This window comes from Protopterus annectens, chromosome 5.part0 (assembly GCF_019279795.1).
Source record: "Protopterus annectens isolate FY-2018-M chromosome 5.part0, PAN1.0, whole genome shotgun sequence".
NCBI classification, from domain to species: Eukaryota; Metazoa; Chordata; order Ceratodontiformes; family Protopteridae; genus Protopterus; species Protopterus annectens.
The window spans coordinates 1695443686-1695461399 of NC_056735.1; the positions used below are offsets into that span (position 1 = coordinate 1695443686).

Here is a 17714-nt window from a genome sequence, read left to right on the forward strand (position 1 = left end):
CTAGCCTTACTCCCCTTCCATCTGTTCTCTTGCACACACAATATACCAACCTTCCTTCTGTCCATCATATCAGCTAGCTCTCTCCCTATACCAGTCATACTGCCAACATTCAAAGTTCTGACCCTCACTACCACAGTCCTAGCCTTTCTCCTCTCCTCCTGCCTTCGGTCATGTCTTCCGCCTCTTCTCCTCCTTCAGCCAACTGTAGCCCAATTTCCACCAGCACCCTGTAGGCTAACAGTACTGGTGGTGATCGTTGTTAACCCGGGCCTCGACCAATCCGGTATAAAAATACACAATAAAACAACAAATTATTATTTCAAAGGGATTGTTAATTCATCCTGGTTGTTGTTTGTCTTTTCGGCTTTGCCCAGTTAGGGGTCGCCACAGAGGAACTCCGGTCCGCTAATGATTGGCAATAGATTTTTATGGTGCCGAGTTGCTAGCCCGACACCTAACCTTCAGCGAAGGCATGCCCATTCACGCATGTCTTTCGGAGGCCACTCGACCGCGGGGAGGACAAGCAGACTCCACACAAAAGGCACTCCAGCCGAGAATCGAATAGGAGAACCTCTTGCTGTGAGGCAACAACGCTACCACTGTACCACCGTGGCTTTGTTAATTCATCCTGGTAAAATTCATTAATTATTTAATTTAATAATTTACTTTCTGTTTGCTGACTAGGTAAGTGGTCTAGCATGTTGACCATTTTTAGCCATGACCAAGGCTTGATAGAACCATACTGAAGATAACAGAAAAGAGCATAATACAATCCAGGTACAGAGCAAACAATTTATCAACATAATAAACGATGGAAGACAGACTGAATAGAGCAATCATAAATCATAGTAGAACAGACATAAATCACAAGAAAGTCCACATTATACCTAAACGGTACAGTTTGAAGGTGGAAAGATAATTTATCTATTGTTCCTGTAATACTTGCAGATGGTTTTATCTATAAGATGCTTTTGAACTGTTTTTTTTTAATTCTTTCAGTGCAGATGTTTTATATCATTAAAAAGTTTGACCAATGAAACAAATACACTCTTTATAACATCCTCATTCCTTAAAAATTCTAAAAACTGCTTTCCTATTACCTCTTTATTGTTGCTGTGGAATGATCCAGTACAGTGCTATTTAAATTTATGATATTCACAAATATCTAAAGTCTACCTCTTCTTTCAGTTCTTCTAACATTAACATGTTTTATAAACAGAAACTCACTTATTGTCTAACATGCTACCATACCTACCTGAAACAGGTTACCATCTATATCGATGGTCTCGCAAATGATTTTAGAGGTGTGTCTCATGATGCAACTTCTACCCTGTACTTTTAACACTGCATCGTTAACATCACTTGTATGTTCACTAGTTGACTTTGGATTATAAACTGCACAGCCATCTAGATCAATGCAGAGTGAGCCTGAATTAGAAGGCAATACCTATAAAAAGATGAAGAATGAAACATTTGTAAGGCAAAACTTTTTACAGGGAAAATTGAACTTTTGGTAATTTTTATTGCATTTTGTTGAATAAAACATTAGTATAACCACTTCTCTGCTTCAAATATGTAAAAGTAAATATATAGTACAACAAATCATAAGAAAAGAAATGCATATAATTATCATTTAAAAGTGCATAAACATAAAATTCCAGCCCTGACATGCTGTTTGTATTGCTGTCAAACAGCACTTGGTTTTCTGGTTTAGTTTCCAGATGGAGTAAGCACTTGTTTCATTAGTTTGGTTCCCAGCTGCAGCACGTTCAGTTTGGAGTCTGCATGCCCTTCAAGGGTCTATTCAGGTTTTGCTGGGTATTATGGCTTCTGTTTACACCTCCACAACTTTTTCAAGCTAGCTGCTGATGGCATAGCCCTTCCTTTCACCATACTTATCAACTGTTCAAACCAAGAATCCTATGTACCCCTCCTTTGGAAGAAAGCATTCATCATTCCCCTCCATAAAGGAGGCAACAACACTGAAATTTTCAACTTCCATCCTATAGCCATCCTGTCCCCTAACTCAAAAGTCCTTAAAAAATGCATACACTTGCACCTCCTTCCCTACCTCCTAGACAATCAACTTCTTTCTCCAACTCAACATGGATTTAGACCTGGACATAGTACTACCACTGCCCTTCTCTCCTTCCTTGACATCATCAACTGTGCTGAAGACTCTGGCAACATTTTATCTAGCCTTCTCCTAAACTTATCAAAGGCCTTTGATACTATTTCCCACAACCTTCTCTTGTCCAAATGCTCTCTTCTCAATCTCTCCCCCTCCTCTATTAACTGTTTTTTCAGTTACCTTTCTAACAGACAGCAAGCCGTCAAGTGGAACAATAGTACCTCTTCCTTCTTTCACACTCAACAAGAGTTCTACAAGGCACAATACTGGGTCCCTTACTTTTTAACATCTTCATTAATAATTTTCATCAGTGGATTCCTAATACCAAACTTGTCCAATATGGGGATGATTCCACCATAATTTGCTATGCTCAATCTCTCCCCAAACTCATGCAACTAACACAAGATGCTTTCTCTTATACAGAGTCTTGGATGTTGAAAAATCACCTTGTTCTCAATGCATCCAAAACCAAAATCATGATCTTTACCCCATCTAAAAATACCTCTATCAATAAAAATTCCTTCTCTATAGTTAGTCAGAATAAGATTCCCATTTAAATATTTTCCCATACAAGACTTCTAGGTGTTATCATTGATGAACATTTAAAGTCTGACGATCCTATACAAACTAGTATTAAAAAAACACACTAAAAGCTCGGAATGCTGTATCATCACAGCCGGTATCTCACTCCCTCTTCCAAACATATACTGTCTATTTCCTACCTCATCCCCTCTCTGTTGTATGGAGACCCTCTCCTTACCAATCTTCAATCCTCCCTAAAGTCAAAACTGTCATCCTGCTACAATAAAATCTCTAAGTTTGCTACTGGGACCAAATCCTCCTCCCACCACTGTGATGCACTCCACTCGAACTGGCTGGAACTCCCCCACTATCTCTCTTACATTCAGCTGTTAACTGCTCACAAACTCATTTTCAAACCCTCTAACTGCCCTTCCCTCTCCTCCATACTTACCTTGCATCATCCTGACAGACTACTCAGGTCCAGTAACCAGAACCTCCTCGAAATGTACAAATCCTTACGTGCACCTGGGCAATTTCTCCTGCCTTTCTCCCTCACTCGCCTATGGAATTAACCCCACCCACATTCAAATCACCCACAACCACTCCGCCTTGAAGACCATGCTCCATTCTCACCTGTCTTCTCACTGGGAATGCTCATGCTTTCACCTCACCTGACTCCCTCTATATCATTTCTGCTCCTCCATCCTTTTTTTTCTCTCCTTTCTCAAAACTCAACCCAGTGACTCCCTTCATTTTATTTTCACTCCCTCTCCCTGTTTCCTTACTCATAACTCAGGCTATTCACCTTTCACTGTTCTACTCTCTTGCTAATTTTCCTACCTCTCACCTCATGAAACTGAGTGCATAAGTGCCTGCACTTCAAATTATACTTATGTACTACAAAATACTTATGTTTTAATTTCATTCAATGCTTTGTTACAACACCTTGCTCAAATCTTATTTTTCTGTCTTCTATATTACTGTGTTTTTAGTAGTTTTGAAAACTGTATTGTACTTAACTTTGTTGATATTAGCTGTGTAATAATTGTATACGGAGCTTTTCTCCCCGGGCGTCCATTGAAAACGGGTTCATTTTTGGCCCAATGGACTTTCCCAATTAACAAACTGCAAATAACCAATTAAATAAATAAATAAGTACTACTTCATAGGTGAATCTCTTTACTGTGGCTCTAGATGGAAAATGAAAGCTCTCCCATGAGGCATGTTAGCAAGACTGCACAAATATAAAATAAAAATAAGCAGTCAAATAATTCTGTCATTGTAGAAGACAGAGTCCAAACCTCACCAAGATGAAAATATTCTGCTAACGTTGTTCATAAGTTCACTGTATTACACTGAGCACCAAGATTAAGCTCCAATATTGGGGAAAAAGACAAGCTACTTAAATGCTACTGTAGCGTGTGATCTGATATTAATAGCACTCTGAAGGTGCTTAACAATTGTCAAGCACTTTTCTAAACACTGTTATTATTGGGTCTCAAGCTAGGCACTGATAACTGCCAAGGGTTTTACCAACTTTCAAAGCCTGTAAAAGACTTTGCATTTTTTTCCTGTAACAAGCTCTGTGTACTACTATGAATTATGTTTGGGTCTCTGATGGTAACCCTCCATTGTGTGTCAACATGGACACCAAGATTCACCTTTGGAGCTTCACTCTCAAGGTGATTTTCTTGGCATCCATGTCCCAAACACATAGTAATGTGGTTATGATCACAGACCAGATCATAGTCCTCTGTGCTAGAAGTGAAGCTGTACATTTGGAGGACATCTGTTACTAGTTAAGATAATTATTTCCTTTGAGGAAGGACAACAATCCACAGAATCAACACTAATCCATTTATTATTGTTAGCCTCCACAGCAGCATTTGTTACTGTAAGCCATTAATAGTATTAACAGGTATAATGGAACACAATGAAATGGAATCACTCACCATGGTATAAAAAATGAGCAGGACAAAACAAGCTAACTGAAAGGCTGAAAGAAATATAAATAATTGTACTCAGCTTGCACAAACAAAAACTTTAATGCAATAAAATAAAAAACATAAAGTAAGCGTTTTCGCGACCACAAACTGTCGCTTCATGAGACAACTGGCAGTTAAAAGTGTATCATTATATACAACATTAATTACATCATTAATTAATTGATCAGCTGATGTAATAAAGGGTATAGTCAAGCGTTTTTAAAAAGACACTGATTTGTTTGTGTCTTTCGGCTTTTTCCCGGTTAGGGGTCGCCACAGCGGAACTCCGGTCTGCTAATGATTGGTAGTAGAATGTTACGTGCTGGCTTGCCGGGCCTAACGCACAACCTTCAATGAAGGAATGCCCGTTCACGCATGTCGCCACACAGAAGACGCTCTGAGGATCGAACGGGCAATGTCTAACTATGAGGCGACAACACTACCGCAGCACCACCACCGCAGTACATAGACTACTAAAAACAACACTGATGTAATTAATGTTGTATATAATGATACACTTTTAACTGCCAGCTGTCTGATGAAGCGACAGTTTGTAGTCGCGAAAGCGCTTACTTTATGTTTTTTATTTTATTGCATTAAAATTTTTGGTTGTGCAAGCTGAGTACAATTATTTATTTGGTCAAACTACGAGGAAGGTCAAAGTGCGTATTATGGAACATTTAGGGGATGTGAGAAGGAAAAAAACTGAAAGTTCAGTAGCTATGCACTTCTTGTCAAAACACAAAGGATTGGAAAATAATTTATTTTTTAGTATTCTTGCACATCCCACGTCTTTAGGTGGTAATTTTAAACATCAGTTGAACAGACTGGAAAGTCATATGATTATCCATTTTCATACTTTACATCCCCAGGGAATGAATTTGGAAAATAATTTTAATATTTAATACAGCTTAGTAATACATTTGAACTAAAGTTAATAAAGGTTACAAAATTAAAATTAAGTTTAAAAGAATGTATACAATTCTGTTAGGAAATTGCACTTAGTGTTTGTATTAATATTTGATGTATTTATAATGAATGTATTTAATTTAGTGTGAAAATATTGGGATGTATATCTTTGTATGCATATATGCACATGTATATATATGTATGTGTGCATATATATATGTATATACATGTGTTTGTATATTTATATATTAACTGAGTAATTTATCTGTATAATAAAAGTATTACAGTTGTATGCATATATTGTTATGAATGAATTTTTATTTAACAGAGGTATTGTTCACAGGCTGAAGAGCATTTCTTTTCAGTTTGTTTGCTATTTTAAAAAAACTGGTTTTGTGGTGAAGTATTCACTTAAGGATGTAATTAATGTAATTGGGAAAGTTTAATTGATTTATTGTTGGTTAGGATTGGTATATAAAGGAACATATTTGGAATCTGAAAATGTTCCAACAGAAGGCGAGAAGCCGAGGTACCAGAACGGATGTAATAAAGAACAGCATGTCCTGTCAGTGGATTTCCTTGTCTTTTTTTGATGTGGTTCGAAACTTTGGCTATTTTATGTTTTTGAGAAGAGTACAATTATTTATATTTCTTTCAGTTCTCTTCTTTTGTATTCAGACGTACTCTTAAGTCATTTTTTGCATCTCTAACTGAAAGGTTACCTGATCAATTAAAACATGCAAGACAAAAGGAGGAAAAGCCCCCAAAAGTCTAACAATTTTCAGATATACAGTCTACCCAAGGAGCAGTACTTAATGGTTAAGGTCTTCACCTCCCATGCACAAGGTACAAGGTTCGATCCTGACCTCCAACTAATACCTGTTTGGAGTTTGCATCTTCTCTCTGTGTCTCCGTTGGGTTTTTCCCATGTCTGAAAAACATGCTGAGTGATTCCATCTTAAACTCACCAATGAATGAAGCAGCACAGACTCTAAATAGTGCCCTATAGGGGGAAGAGTTGTACAGACCAACCACTTTGGGTATCTACTGTGGTGCGCAATATCCTCAAGATGGGAGAACTGTGGATCACAGACTGCATGTCGTGGCAGGGCTAGCCACTCGATGGTATAAAATATGGCTCTAGGTGATTTGGGCATGTTGACTAGTGTCTCCAAAAATGGGCATGGTTAGTTACCGGTGATAAGTGGGTCGAGGACCCGGCCTACTCTCACCCATGCCAGGGACCTTTGCTAATGGTGGGAGGGGTATATGTACCCCTATTGGCCAGTGTGTGCCCGCCATAAAGCCCAGCAGCTCTGGGCCAATAAGCTACTGGCTGGCTGGTATATAGTTGCCCAGCCTGGGTTACCTGGGATGGCTCTGTACGTAAAACCAACCAACCTGCCAAACATGAACTGAGAATTGCTATGCTCAAACATGAACTGAGAATTGCTACACTTGATGTAGGTTCACTGACAGGACCCAGCTTGGAAGTGGATGACATAATGATTAGGAGGCGACTGGACATCCTATGTATCCAAGAGACAAGATGGAAGGGCAGTGCAGCAAAGCCACTTGGCTTGGGATCCAGACTCAACTACTCAGGAGGGGGAGAGGCTAGAAATGGTGTAGGAATTGTGGTGAGAGAGAGGCTTCAGAAGGCAGTGAGGGATATCATCAAAATTAATGACAGACTCATGGCAATCAGACTCCAGTGTAATGATAGGGCGGTATTCACAATCTCAGCATATGGCCCACAGCAGGGTTGTGATAGTGAGGAAAAGAGTGCAGTCAGACAGCAGTTGCAGGACCTACTAGATAAAGCAGGACAAGATGAATTAGCGTTGATAATGGGTGACTTGAATGCACAGATTGGGACAGACAGAACTGGATATGAGGACTGCCTGGGTCCACATGAGGGGGGTAACAGGAATAAAGAAGGAGAAGCCATTCTAGACTTCTGTCTGGCAAATGGCTTGATAGTAGTCAACACATGGTTCAGAAAGAGAGACAGCCACAAGATCATATACAAGAGTAGCCAGCATGCAACTCAGGTAGACTTCCTCCTAGTAAGGAAAAGGCACTGGGGTAGAATCCATGATTGCAAAGTCATCCCCAGTGAAACAGTCATAAACCATTAGTTGCCACAATCAGCTGTAAGCAGTGGTCAGAAAAGGCTCTAAGGTCAAGAGAGACCAGGCTGAAGACCTGCAAGTTGACTGCAGAGAAAGTACATCAGTTCAAGGAATTATTTAGGGCTCTAGCACCCCAAGAAAAGGAAGAAATAGGAGGAGTTAAAGAAGAGTGGGAGTGCCTAAAACAGCATGTGTTAGGACTACAGAAAAGATATGTGGCTGAGCCAGGTATGGAAATAAGGTACATAAGGAAAGCTGGTGGTGGAAGGCAGTCCAGGAAGTCATCAAAAGAAAGAAGGAGTGCAGGAAGAAATGAGAGACAGAAAAGACTGACCAGACTAGGAAGGACTACTGGTTGGCTAACAAAGAAGCTAAGAAAGAAGTTGCAATAGCAAAGAATAGAGCATCGGAGACACTCCACCAGCTTCTGGAAAGTGACTCAGTAAGGGGCACAAATAAACTATATCAGGTTGCAAGGTAAAGACAAAAAGATAAAGAAGATATTCAGACACCCTTTATAAAGGATGCCAGCAACAACCTGCGCACCAGTCCACAGGACATCAAAGGCAGATAGATGGAAGGAGTATTTCCAGTAGCTTCTGAATGAAGAAAACCCCACAGAAGCTGTACTGCCCCAGAAACAGCCTTAAAATGAGAGACGAAGAGGAGCTCAACTTAGAAGAAGTAAGAACAGCACTAAGGAAGATGAAGTCAGGGAAAGCAGCATGTTCAGGTGATGTCACAGCAGATATGACAAAGATGCTGGGTGAGATAGGGGAGAAATGGCTCCTAAGGGAGCTAATAACAATGTGGAGAGAAGGGCGTATTCCAGATAACTGGAGAATAAGCATACTCATGCCAGTGTACAGGAACACAAGGGGCATCCACAACTGTGGGCAGTACAGCGGGATCAAACTCCTACCACATTGCATGAAAGTTCTGGAGAGGGTGACTGATAAACGTATATGCAGAGTAGTAGAATGTAAGATGGGAGATGAGCAGTTTGGATTCAGATCAGGATGCAGCATAACTGACCCGATGTTTGCATTGAGACATATACTTGAGAAGAAGCTAGAGATGAGAGAGTCCAAATGGGCATTCCTAGACTTGGAGAAAGCATGACATATTCCCAAGAAAGCTAATCTGGGCAGTATTGCAGTGGTTTGAAGTCCCAGAAACATTGGTAGAATTAGCTTAGGCTATGTACAAGGACCCAGCGACTCAAGTATGAACAGTGTTTGGCCTCACAGAGAGGTTCCCAGTGGGAGTGGCTGTACATCAGGGTTCAGCTCTGAGCCCACTACTGTTAATACTGGTGATAGACTACATTAACAAACAGGATGGAGGGGACAGATTAACAAAGCTGCTGTATGCAGACGATATGGAAGTGCAGGCAGACTCTGAGCTATAACTTCAGCAAAGGATAGAAGAATGGAATGAAAATCTGAAGGCACATGGGATGAAACTAAGCACAGATAAGACAGTAATGGCACCAAATTGGGGAAATCAGAAGAAGCAGAGAATAGAGATAGAAGGGAAGATAGTGTAACAGGTAAACAGCTTCAAGTATCTGGGAGGGGTGGTTGAGGAGAAGGGTAATCTGAATGAAGAGGTCAAAGCTAGAATCAGTGAGGCTTCAGCCAACTGGCATAGAATATCAGGTGTAGTCCATGACAGAAGAATGCCAAAGAAGCTGAAAAGTAAGGTGTACAAGACAGTGGTGCAACCAGTACTACTGTATGGTACAGAAACCTGGGCAGTAAAGGCAGAACGGTTGAAGACACTTGAGTTGATGGAAATGAAGTGACTGAGAAAGGTGGTAGGATGCACACTGTGGGACAGACAAAGAAATGAGGACATAAGAGCAGAAGCCAAAGTAGCTCCAATTGCAGAAAATATCAAAGAGAGCAGATTACGGTGGTTTGGACACGTGTAGAAAAGCAGAAGATAATCTGGTGAGGAAGATTTGGGACAGACAGGAAGAAGGTAAGAGGAAGTAAGGACATCCAGCAAAGAGGTGGATGGATTGTGTGAAAGAAGATCTGTGACAGTCAGGCATGAGTGTTGAAGAAGGCAGGAGTGTGGCGCTGAATTGAGAGAGTTGGCGACAGTTAACACGATACCCCAACCCCATGTAGAAAAAAATGGGGAAAAAAGGAGGCTGATGATGATGATTCAAGGAGCAGTGCATCCATCCCATTCACAATCCCTTTTCTCATTTTTGCACATAGGGTCAGAGTGTCACCTCAACAGTGACAATCATCTAGAGTCAAGGTTCAAAACACAGGTCATATTTCCATTTGAAGATGGTGAAAACATTGAAAGTTTCCTACTGTCACAGAAGTTTAGGTAAAGTTTTAGTCAACAGAAGCAGATTTGCAAAATAACAAACATTAATACTTGAACTGCTTGCAGAAAGACCACTATCACAGAATATAAAGATGCTGATTGAACCAAAACTGATAATCAAAAGTCTGAGAGACTACTCTGAAACAATGTAAACTGAGGGAGCATTACAATGATCCTTAATTCCTGCTGAGCTGGAAGAGAATATTCATTAGGGAATAAAAACAGAGAAGCATATCTAATAAGAGCTATCTTTATTTCATAAATAAATCTTAATTCTAAAGTGACACTGTAGAAAGTTGACATACTGTGAGTTTCATTTGCCCATAGCATGACTATGAAATGAAAGATATATTAGAAAAGAAAGCATGCAAAAAACAAACAAAATCTTTCAGACTGAGCCACCCACCAAAGTCTTTCTAATCAACTATAAAAAAATCATTAGGGGCATGGCTAAGATGGCTAACAGAGAGCACGCACCTGGTGAAAGCTCTGTTAACTGAAAACTTTTCTCTGACAGACAATGTAAACAAAAAAATTAAAATCTGAAGATAATTGCTAGCTAATTTTATTCATTAATAGTGAGTAAAAATATTTTACTTTGTAAAGGCTAGAACAGCTGAGGCACTAGAGAAAACAAGTTTTGTACTTTTGTACTGCATGTTTAGAATTTCTGTTTATCTATGTTTGGATTTTTATCCTATCCAAGCTGTGTGTGTGCTTTGGGTACGTGTGACTTTTTATTAAACTGTTAAGATTCTACTGGCTTTTTCTTGTGGTGGTGAAAATATTTATAGCTTCGAGTTCCTCAAAACCAATAGTTTTTTTGCCAGAATTATGACTGTTTAGTTAAGGAAGAAGAGACAATGAGTCAGTATTATATAGTATTCAGGATATATTACTTAAACTAGACAAACTGGATACAAAACTAAAATGTTTTAAAAAAGAGACCAGAAATAGGATAGAACATTTTTAAGCTATTGTGAAACAACAAGGAGCAAAAATCAGCAGTATGGAAGACACTTTGAATGATCACAAAAGCAGAATAACTCAAGGTGAGTCTCAAATGGTGCATAGAAAAACTCAATGATTTAGAAAACAGACTGAGATGAAATAACATTAGAAATTATGGTATACCTGAAAACTATGAGGGAGACAATATAACAAACTTCTTTACTACCTGGCTACATAAAACATTAAATCTACCTGAAATGTTATGTTTTGGAATTGAAAGAGCACATAGATCCCTCAGAACACCTTCTAAGAAGGAAAACTCACCACCACGCTCAACTATAGTTAAGTTCATGTCTAGCTTAGGAAAATATCAAATATTAAAAGCAGCATGGCCCAGCCTGCCTATTAAAATAGATGAACATGTAGTCAGATTTGATAATAACTATAAGTAATGAGTAAAAGAACATCCTGTTTGCCACTGATCAAGGAACTTAAAAAAAAACAATATTAAAGCCACTTTGATGTTTCCTGCAAAGATCAAATTACTCCTTTCTGAAGAAACAAAAATATTTAACATGCTGTAGGAGGCATCCACTTTTGTTAACAGCATTAAAATCCATAATACTGAAATGGAGTGGAACAGTATACTGTACTCTGAAGAGACAGAGTGAGCTGGATTCTTGGAAACCTGCTCTAAAACTAAAAAGCCTAAAACAAAGTTTCTTAGTCACTGATTACTGAAATATTATTTTCTGAAACAATAGATTTGCCTTTTAAGAAAAAGGTTTGTACTGGACTTTAAGCCTCAAAATGTATGTAAGTTATGGATTTATATTTTACGCTAAAACATTTTTTTCATGATGAGGAATATAAAGAGTTACGTTTACTGTTTTTCTATATTTACAGTGAAAGACTTAATATATTTAATTTAACTAAACCTATAAAAGTGTTTTAAATGTTAAACAAATACTTTCTGTAAGAAAATGACATTACATTATAAGCAACAGAATTGGTAATTTTAAAGCTATATAAGTTAGGAATTTTATTTTATTCAACAACTCTCAGTATGTGCATTGCTGCGTTAACTGAATGTTAGATCTAAGTAATATGTTAATTGGAAATGTTAAAGTACTAGTGATTTTGTTTTCCTTGTTTCTGTGCAACATATTCCTTTCACACATCATTTATGAAATAATAGACATACTGAGAAAGCTTGAGAACAAAATAATGTTCCATCTCTTCAGAATGCTACAATTTTCCCACCTTGAGCTGTGCTGAAGAAAATCTAGGTCAAAGTTCATCACTGAAGTTTCTATTTTTTTCTTTTCTGAAGTATGTATGTGAGAAGTCTGCTCAAAATTACATCTCTTTTTTTCTTAGAAGTGAAGAATTGGTAAGAAAAAGCTACATTAATTTATAACATATAATATATATATATATATATATATATATATATGTGTGTGTGTGTGTGTGTGTGTGTGTGTGTGTGTGTGTGTGTGTGTGTGTGTGTGTGTGTGTGTGTGTGTGTGTGTGTGTGTATGTGTGTGTGTGTGTGTGTGTGTGTGTGTGTGTGTGTGTGTGTGTGTGTGTATGCGTGTCTATATATAAAGTTGTAACATAATTTGCCAACATTTTACATGTTAACAGCTTATGCTGCAGTGTTATTAACCTTTCACTACACATATTAACTGTACATATTAATTGCAGAAAGTTAGATGGTTTTACTGACTCAGACAGCTTAAAAGAACTAAGATGAATGAGAAACTCAATAAACACAATAAAAGCAGCAAACTATGGATGCATATGAAGAAAGTTATGGCCACAAACTCAAAGTGAAGCTCTCAAAGTGAAGATCTGATGAAGTTTTTATGAAAGAACGAAAGTGCTTATCAATTTAGTGTATTGTAATAAAAAGTGGTTGAATATGAGATTCACTTTGATTTTGTGGCCATAATTTTCTTTGTATTAGTCCAAAGAATGAGAAAGTTACAGAGGAAATTAGCAGCTACTGTGTGCTGTGAGTTGCCATTTTCATATGCTGCAGCCAGATTCTGGTGTCAGAATGTAAAGCTTAGATTAGAACAGCAGTTGACAATGGCTAAACACAAGTATTCAAATTAAACAAGTAGGAATTATTTTATATAAAGTCAAGACTGTTTGTAACATTAGAATTAATAAGAGTAAACATCTTATGACTATGCATATACACAAGGAATACAATATTTACCATGTAATATTAATAAAAGTGTGTTATCAGTAAATTAAGAAATATGTACACATACTATAATATTTAATATTGAATATTTAATAGTGAACTGATGATTAAATAGCTCTTTGATGGGATATTATAGAAATACAAGATATACAGAATAAGGTAGAATGCTAGTGGGAAAATAAGACAAAAATAGATTTAAATAATCTGCTTTTAAGAAAGATGTCTATTGCTTATACTTGCATATGACAGAAATGTGAATGTACAAGGTCTCATATACTATACTTTACATAGAAAACCATACAGAATATTCCAAAAGAATATGAAAGCTGAAATGTGGAGCTTGGTCTTGTGAATGTTGAAGCTTTTTACATGTTGAATGGTATTAGATTGACCAAGACTACCTGAAGTATCTCATTTCATAAGTCAAAGTTGAAACGTGAATGTTTTATTGCTGAATCAGTATATACATTTTGATAGAAAGTAAAGCAGAGTTTTCAATATGCTTTAATCTGGGAAAAGAGAATGGGATTTAAATTTCACACTTTGTAACTTTTGAATACAATATAGACTGCAATTCTTTTTTTATTATTTTTTTTACTCCATAGAAATAGTAAGATATTCTGTTTGATCTCAGTAATGTCCATATGTTTATAAAGTAGTTTAATAAGCTATAATTTTTTAAATATTTTGATATTTGATGTGTTAAGAGTATTACAGACATTTGAAATATTGGCACTTGTACTTTAAAAACTAATCCAGAGCTTTTTGTAAGAGCTATAAAATATGTGTGTGTCTTTTGACATGATAAATATATATGTACATTGATCTGTCTTTTGTATTATACTTATGATAAGATTACCTGTGACCTGTAAGTTTACAGATGTCTTTATCTGTTCAGGTCCCACTCTCTTATACTTATTTATTTAGAAATCTAGTTATAACAATGTTGAATGAGTGAATAATTTAGGAATATCAAATGGGTAATTTATACTACTATTCTATAAATATATATATATATATATATATATATATATATATATATATATATAGTATAATATTTGTTAGATTATTTAATGTATATGATTAATAGAAGAGGATTATTAAACTTGTATGTAGCAATGGGGAATCATTTTAAAGGTAAATATATAACTAAATTAATAGTCTTTTATTATTTTTGACTTATATATAATAGGGTCCCTATTGGATTACCTACGTTTCAAAACTTCGTACATCATAGGGCTGAGACCATATGATCAAAGTTTTGAAAATAAAAACAAAACTTTTTCTTTTTACATTTTTGCAGGGGGGGAGCCCCCTGCATCCCAAATTTACCAACTCCAAGATCACAGTAATGTGAGGAAAATGACAAATGTCCCATTCTGCACTGTACAGCGATCTCCATTCAAAACGTTCAAAGTTTCAAACTTTGATTACATGGTCTTGGCTGTATGGTGTTTGAAGTTTTGAAACTTCAGTAATCCAATATGGACCCATAAAATATTATATTAAATATTTGTAAGTCATGGTAGCTTTTGGCTACATTTTTGGATGAATTTTCAAGTCTCATAGGTTCATAGGTTCATAGGTGTGTACTAGGCTAATGGTCCTGGAGCCTTTACAAGCCTAGCCCATAGAATTACCCTGGCATCATGCCACCCGATGCCAGAGCTAGATAGAACAATAGTTGAGTAGTTTGACTATTCAATAGGCAGACTAGGAACTTTGGTATACATAATAGATTGTGTTTTATTAGTATTATATACAGTTATAGTTGTAGACTTGCCTTTGTTTTTGTTATTTTTGATTTTTAGTAGTTTAGTTTCTAGAAAGGAAGAATGGCTGCAGTGGTGCAGTGATTAGCATTGTCTTCTCACAGCAAGAGGTTCTCTAGTTCGATTCTCAGCTGGAGTGCCTTCAGTGTGGAGTCTGCATGTCTTCCCTGTGATTGACTGAACTTTAAAAGACATGCAGGTAGGTGCGTGAGTCTGTTTGTGCCTTCTCTGAAGGTTGACCACTGGGCTGTCAACTCGACTCTGTAAAAATCCACTGCCAATCATAAACAGACTGGTGATCTGCTGTGGTGACCCCTAACTGGGAAAAGCTGAAAGAAAGTTTGTAGAAAGGAAGAATTCAGAAAAACTGGAATGTCAAAATAGTGTCAGAGGAGTACATTACAGTCATATATAATTAAATGAATATGGTGGATAAATGTGTCATTACTTTTTAAATGAAATCTTTTTAAATTCACAGTATGGATAGTTTTAATCTATTATCTGTTAATGTAAATGGACTGAATAATGCAACAAAAGGAAATCACTAATGAGATATCTAAAATTAAATAGGGAAGACATTACAGTCTTGCATGGGACTCCCTCAACAGATAAAGATATATAATATTTAAATAACTTGGGTTATGAAATGTTATCATCTGCTTCTTATAACAAAAAGAGGAAAGTAACTGCTACACTTTGTAGAAAATTATCTGCAATCCTAAGGTCATGAAATTCTTTAATGATGCTAAAGGAATGCATACATTTGTAATAGTTAAATACAATGGCAAACTCTATACATTAGCTAATTTTTACTGGATTCCTGGCACAGGTGCAAGGGTGGCTAAAGATCACTTAAACTTACTACAAAGTCATTGGAAGGGTAGTTTAATTTTAGCAGAGTATTTTAACTGCATATCTAGTATAGAAGATATAAGTGAACAGAAGAAAGCTAAAATGCTACTGTCAGCTAAAGCACTAAATAGATGGATTAGTATTTATATGGTAAAAGCAGAAGACAAGTTGTTCTTTGCTCATTATTCTTATGCACACGGGATGCAGACTAGAACTGATAATATTTATGCCTCTATAGATTTACATAATAAAGTGAATTATTTTAAAACTATTTCTTGCCCTCTAGCTGATCATAATGCAGTAAGTATTAATACAGGGGTTCCTATCACATAGTCGAACTTGTACAAGTTTGAACCCCATATGGTTGAGACCATAGGTCCTAACTTGTACAAGTTTGAGTGCTAAAATGGAAATCTCCGTAAGGGGAGGTTTCTGTTCATTTCAATGTGGTGCGATCTTGAAGTTGGTATATTTAAGTAGCGGGGGTGTGGGGGGTGCTTACAACAGTTTATTTTGTTTTTACTTCTTTTTTTTTTATCACTAGTCGAAGTTTTGTAAAGTCAAATGGAATGGTTCAAACATTCCGTGTTCGAAGTTATAAAACTTCGACTGTGTGATATAGACTCTTAATACAGTAATGGATATAAGGAATTTTTAGATTATTTATAGAATCCCAGTATACATGATGACATTAAAAGAGTTTAAGAATTACCTTAAGGAATAAATTGAGGATTTTTTTACCTTTGAATGACAATGGTGAGATTACTAAAGTCATACTATGGGACTCCTTAAAAATGCATATTAAAGATAAAATGGGAACATGAGCTAGTAATAAAATTAAAGAATGGGATAAAGAGTTGTTAGAAATACAAGATAAAACACACAAAGTGAGGTTTGAACAATGAAAAATTAGATAATATTGAAATCATTAAAAAATTTATGACAAAATATCAAACAGTTTTAATGCATAAAGTGGGACTAGATTTAGAAAAAATAAAATTACATAGTTATGCAATGACTTCAAAAAATCTACACAGATTAACCAATAGAAGTAAATGTTAAGTAAAAGGGCACATATTGATAATATCTGAAATCCTTACACTAATAAGCTTACTTCAGATATAGAGGAAGGGTTTCAATGTAATATTTTTAAAAACTTCCATGACAATATTAATAAAGATAAAAACAATAATCCTGATGATTACAAAATTAACAATTATTTAAAGAAAAATGTTACTTGTAAACTAAATGACTAATAAATATTTCAGTTGAATATGCCTATTACCTGATAGAAGTTAAAGCAGCTTTAAAAAGATAAAAAAGTGTAAAGCTCCAGGGTTAGATGGTTTAAACATGGAATTATATAGTCTGTTTCTGTTACATATTTTAGAATTACTGAGTGACATTTACATAATGATTCAGGGTGACATAATAATTCTTCCTTCATAGAAATTTTCTTTAATCTCACATATACTTAAACAAGGAAAGACCTATTTCATTATTAAATGTAGACTATAAAATATTTACTTCTATTTTCACCACAAGATTAAGGGATATAGTAGATTAATTGATAAAGATCAAACAGGATTTATAGTCAATAGATTAATGTATAATAATATAGAAAGAGTAGTAACTATTTTAGATTTAGCAAATGGAATGAACAAGAAACTGGCTCTAATTAACTTAGATATCAGGAGAGCTTTTGATTCTGTAAATTGGAACTACTTGTGTAAAATGTCAAAAGCATTTGCATTTCCAGAACAGTTTAATGGAATATTAAAAAAAATGCAGAGAGATCCAAAGCATATATTAAAATTGGGTCTTACATTTCTCGAGGATTCACATTAAACAAAGGCACACAACATGATTGTCCCTTGTCCCCTTTGCTATTTA

General features: G+C 36.2%; 1 protein-coding gene across 1 annotated transcript in view; it reads right to left on the reverse strand.

Moving 5' to 3' along the window:
• The window catches only part of SPAG17 (sperm associated antigen 17), a 3638922-nt gene that overhangs the window by 1090854 nt on the left and 2530354 nt on the right, over positions 1 to 17714 (reverse strand). The window contains exon 32 of the mRNA XM_044071485.1: positions 1256 to 1447. Coding sequence (XP_043927420.1) covers positions 1256 to 1447 — 192 coding nt within the window. The remainder of the gene's footprint in view (positions 1 to 1255; positions 1448 to 17714) is intronic.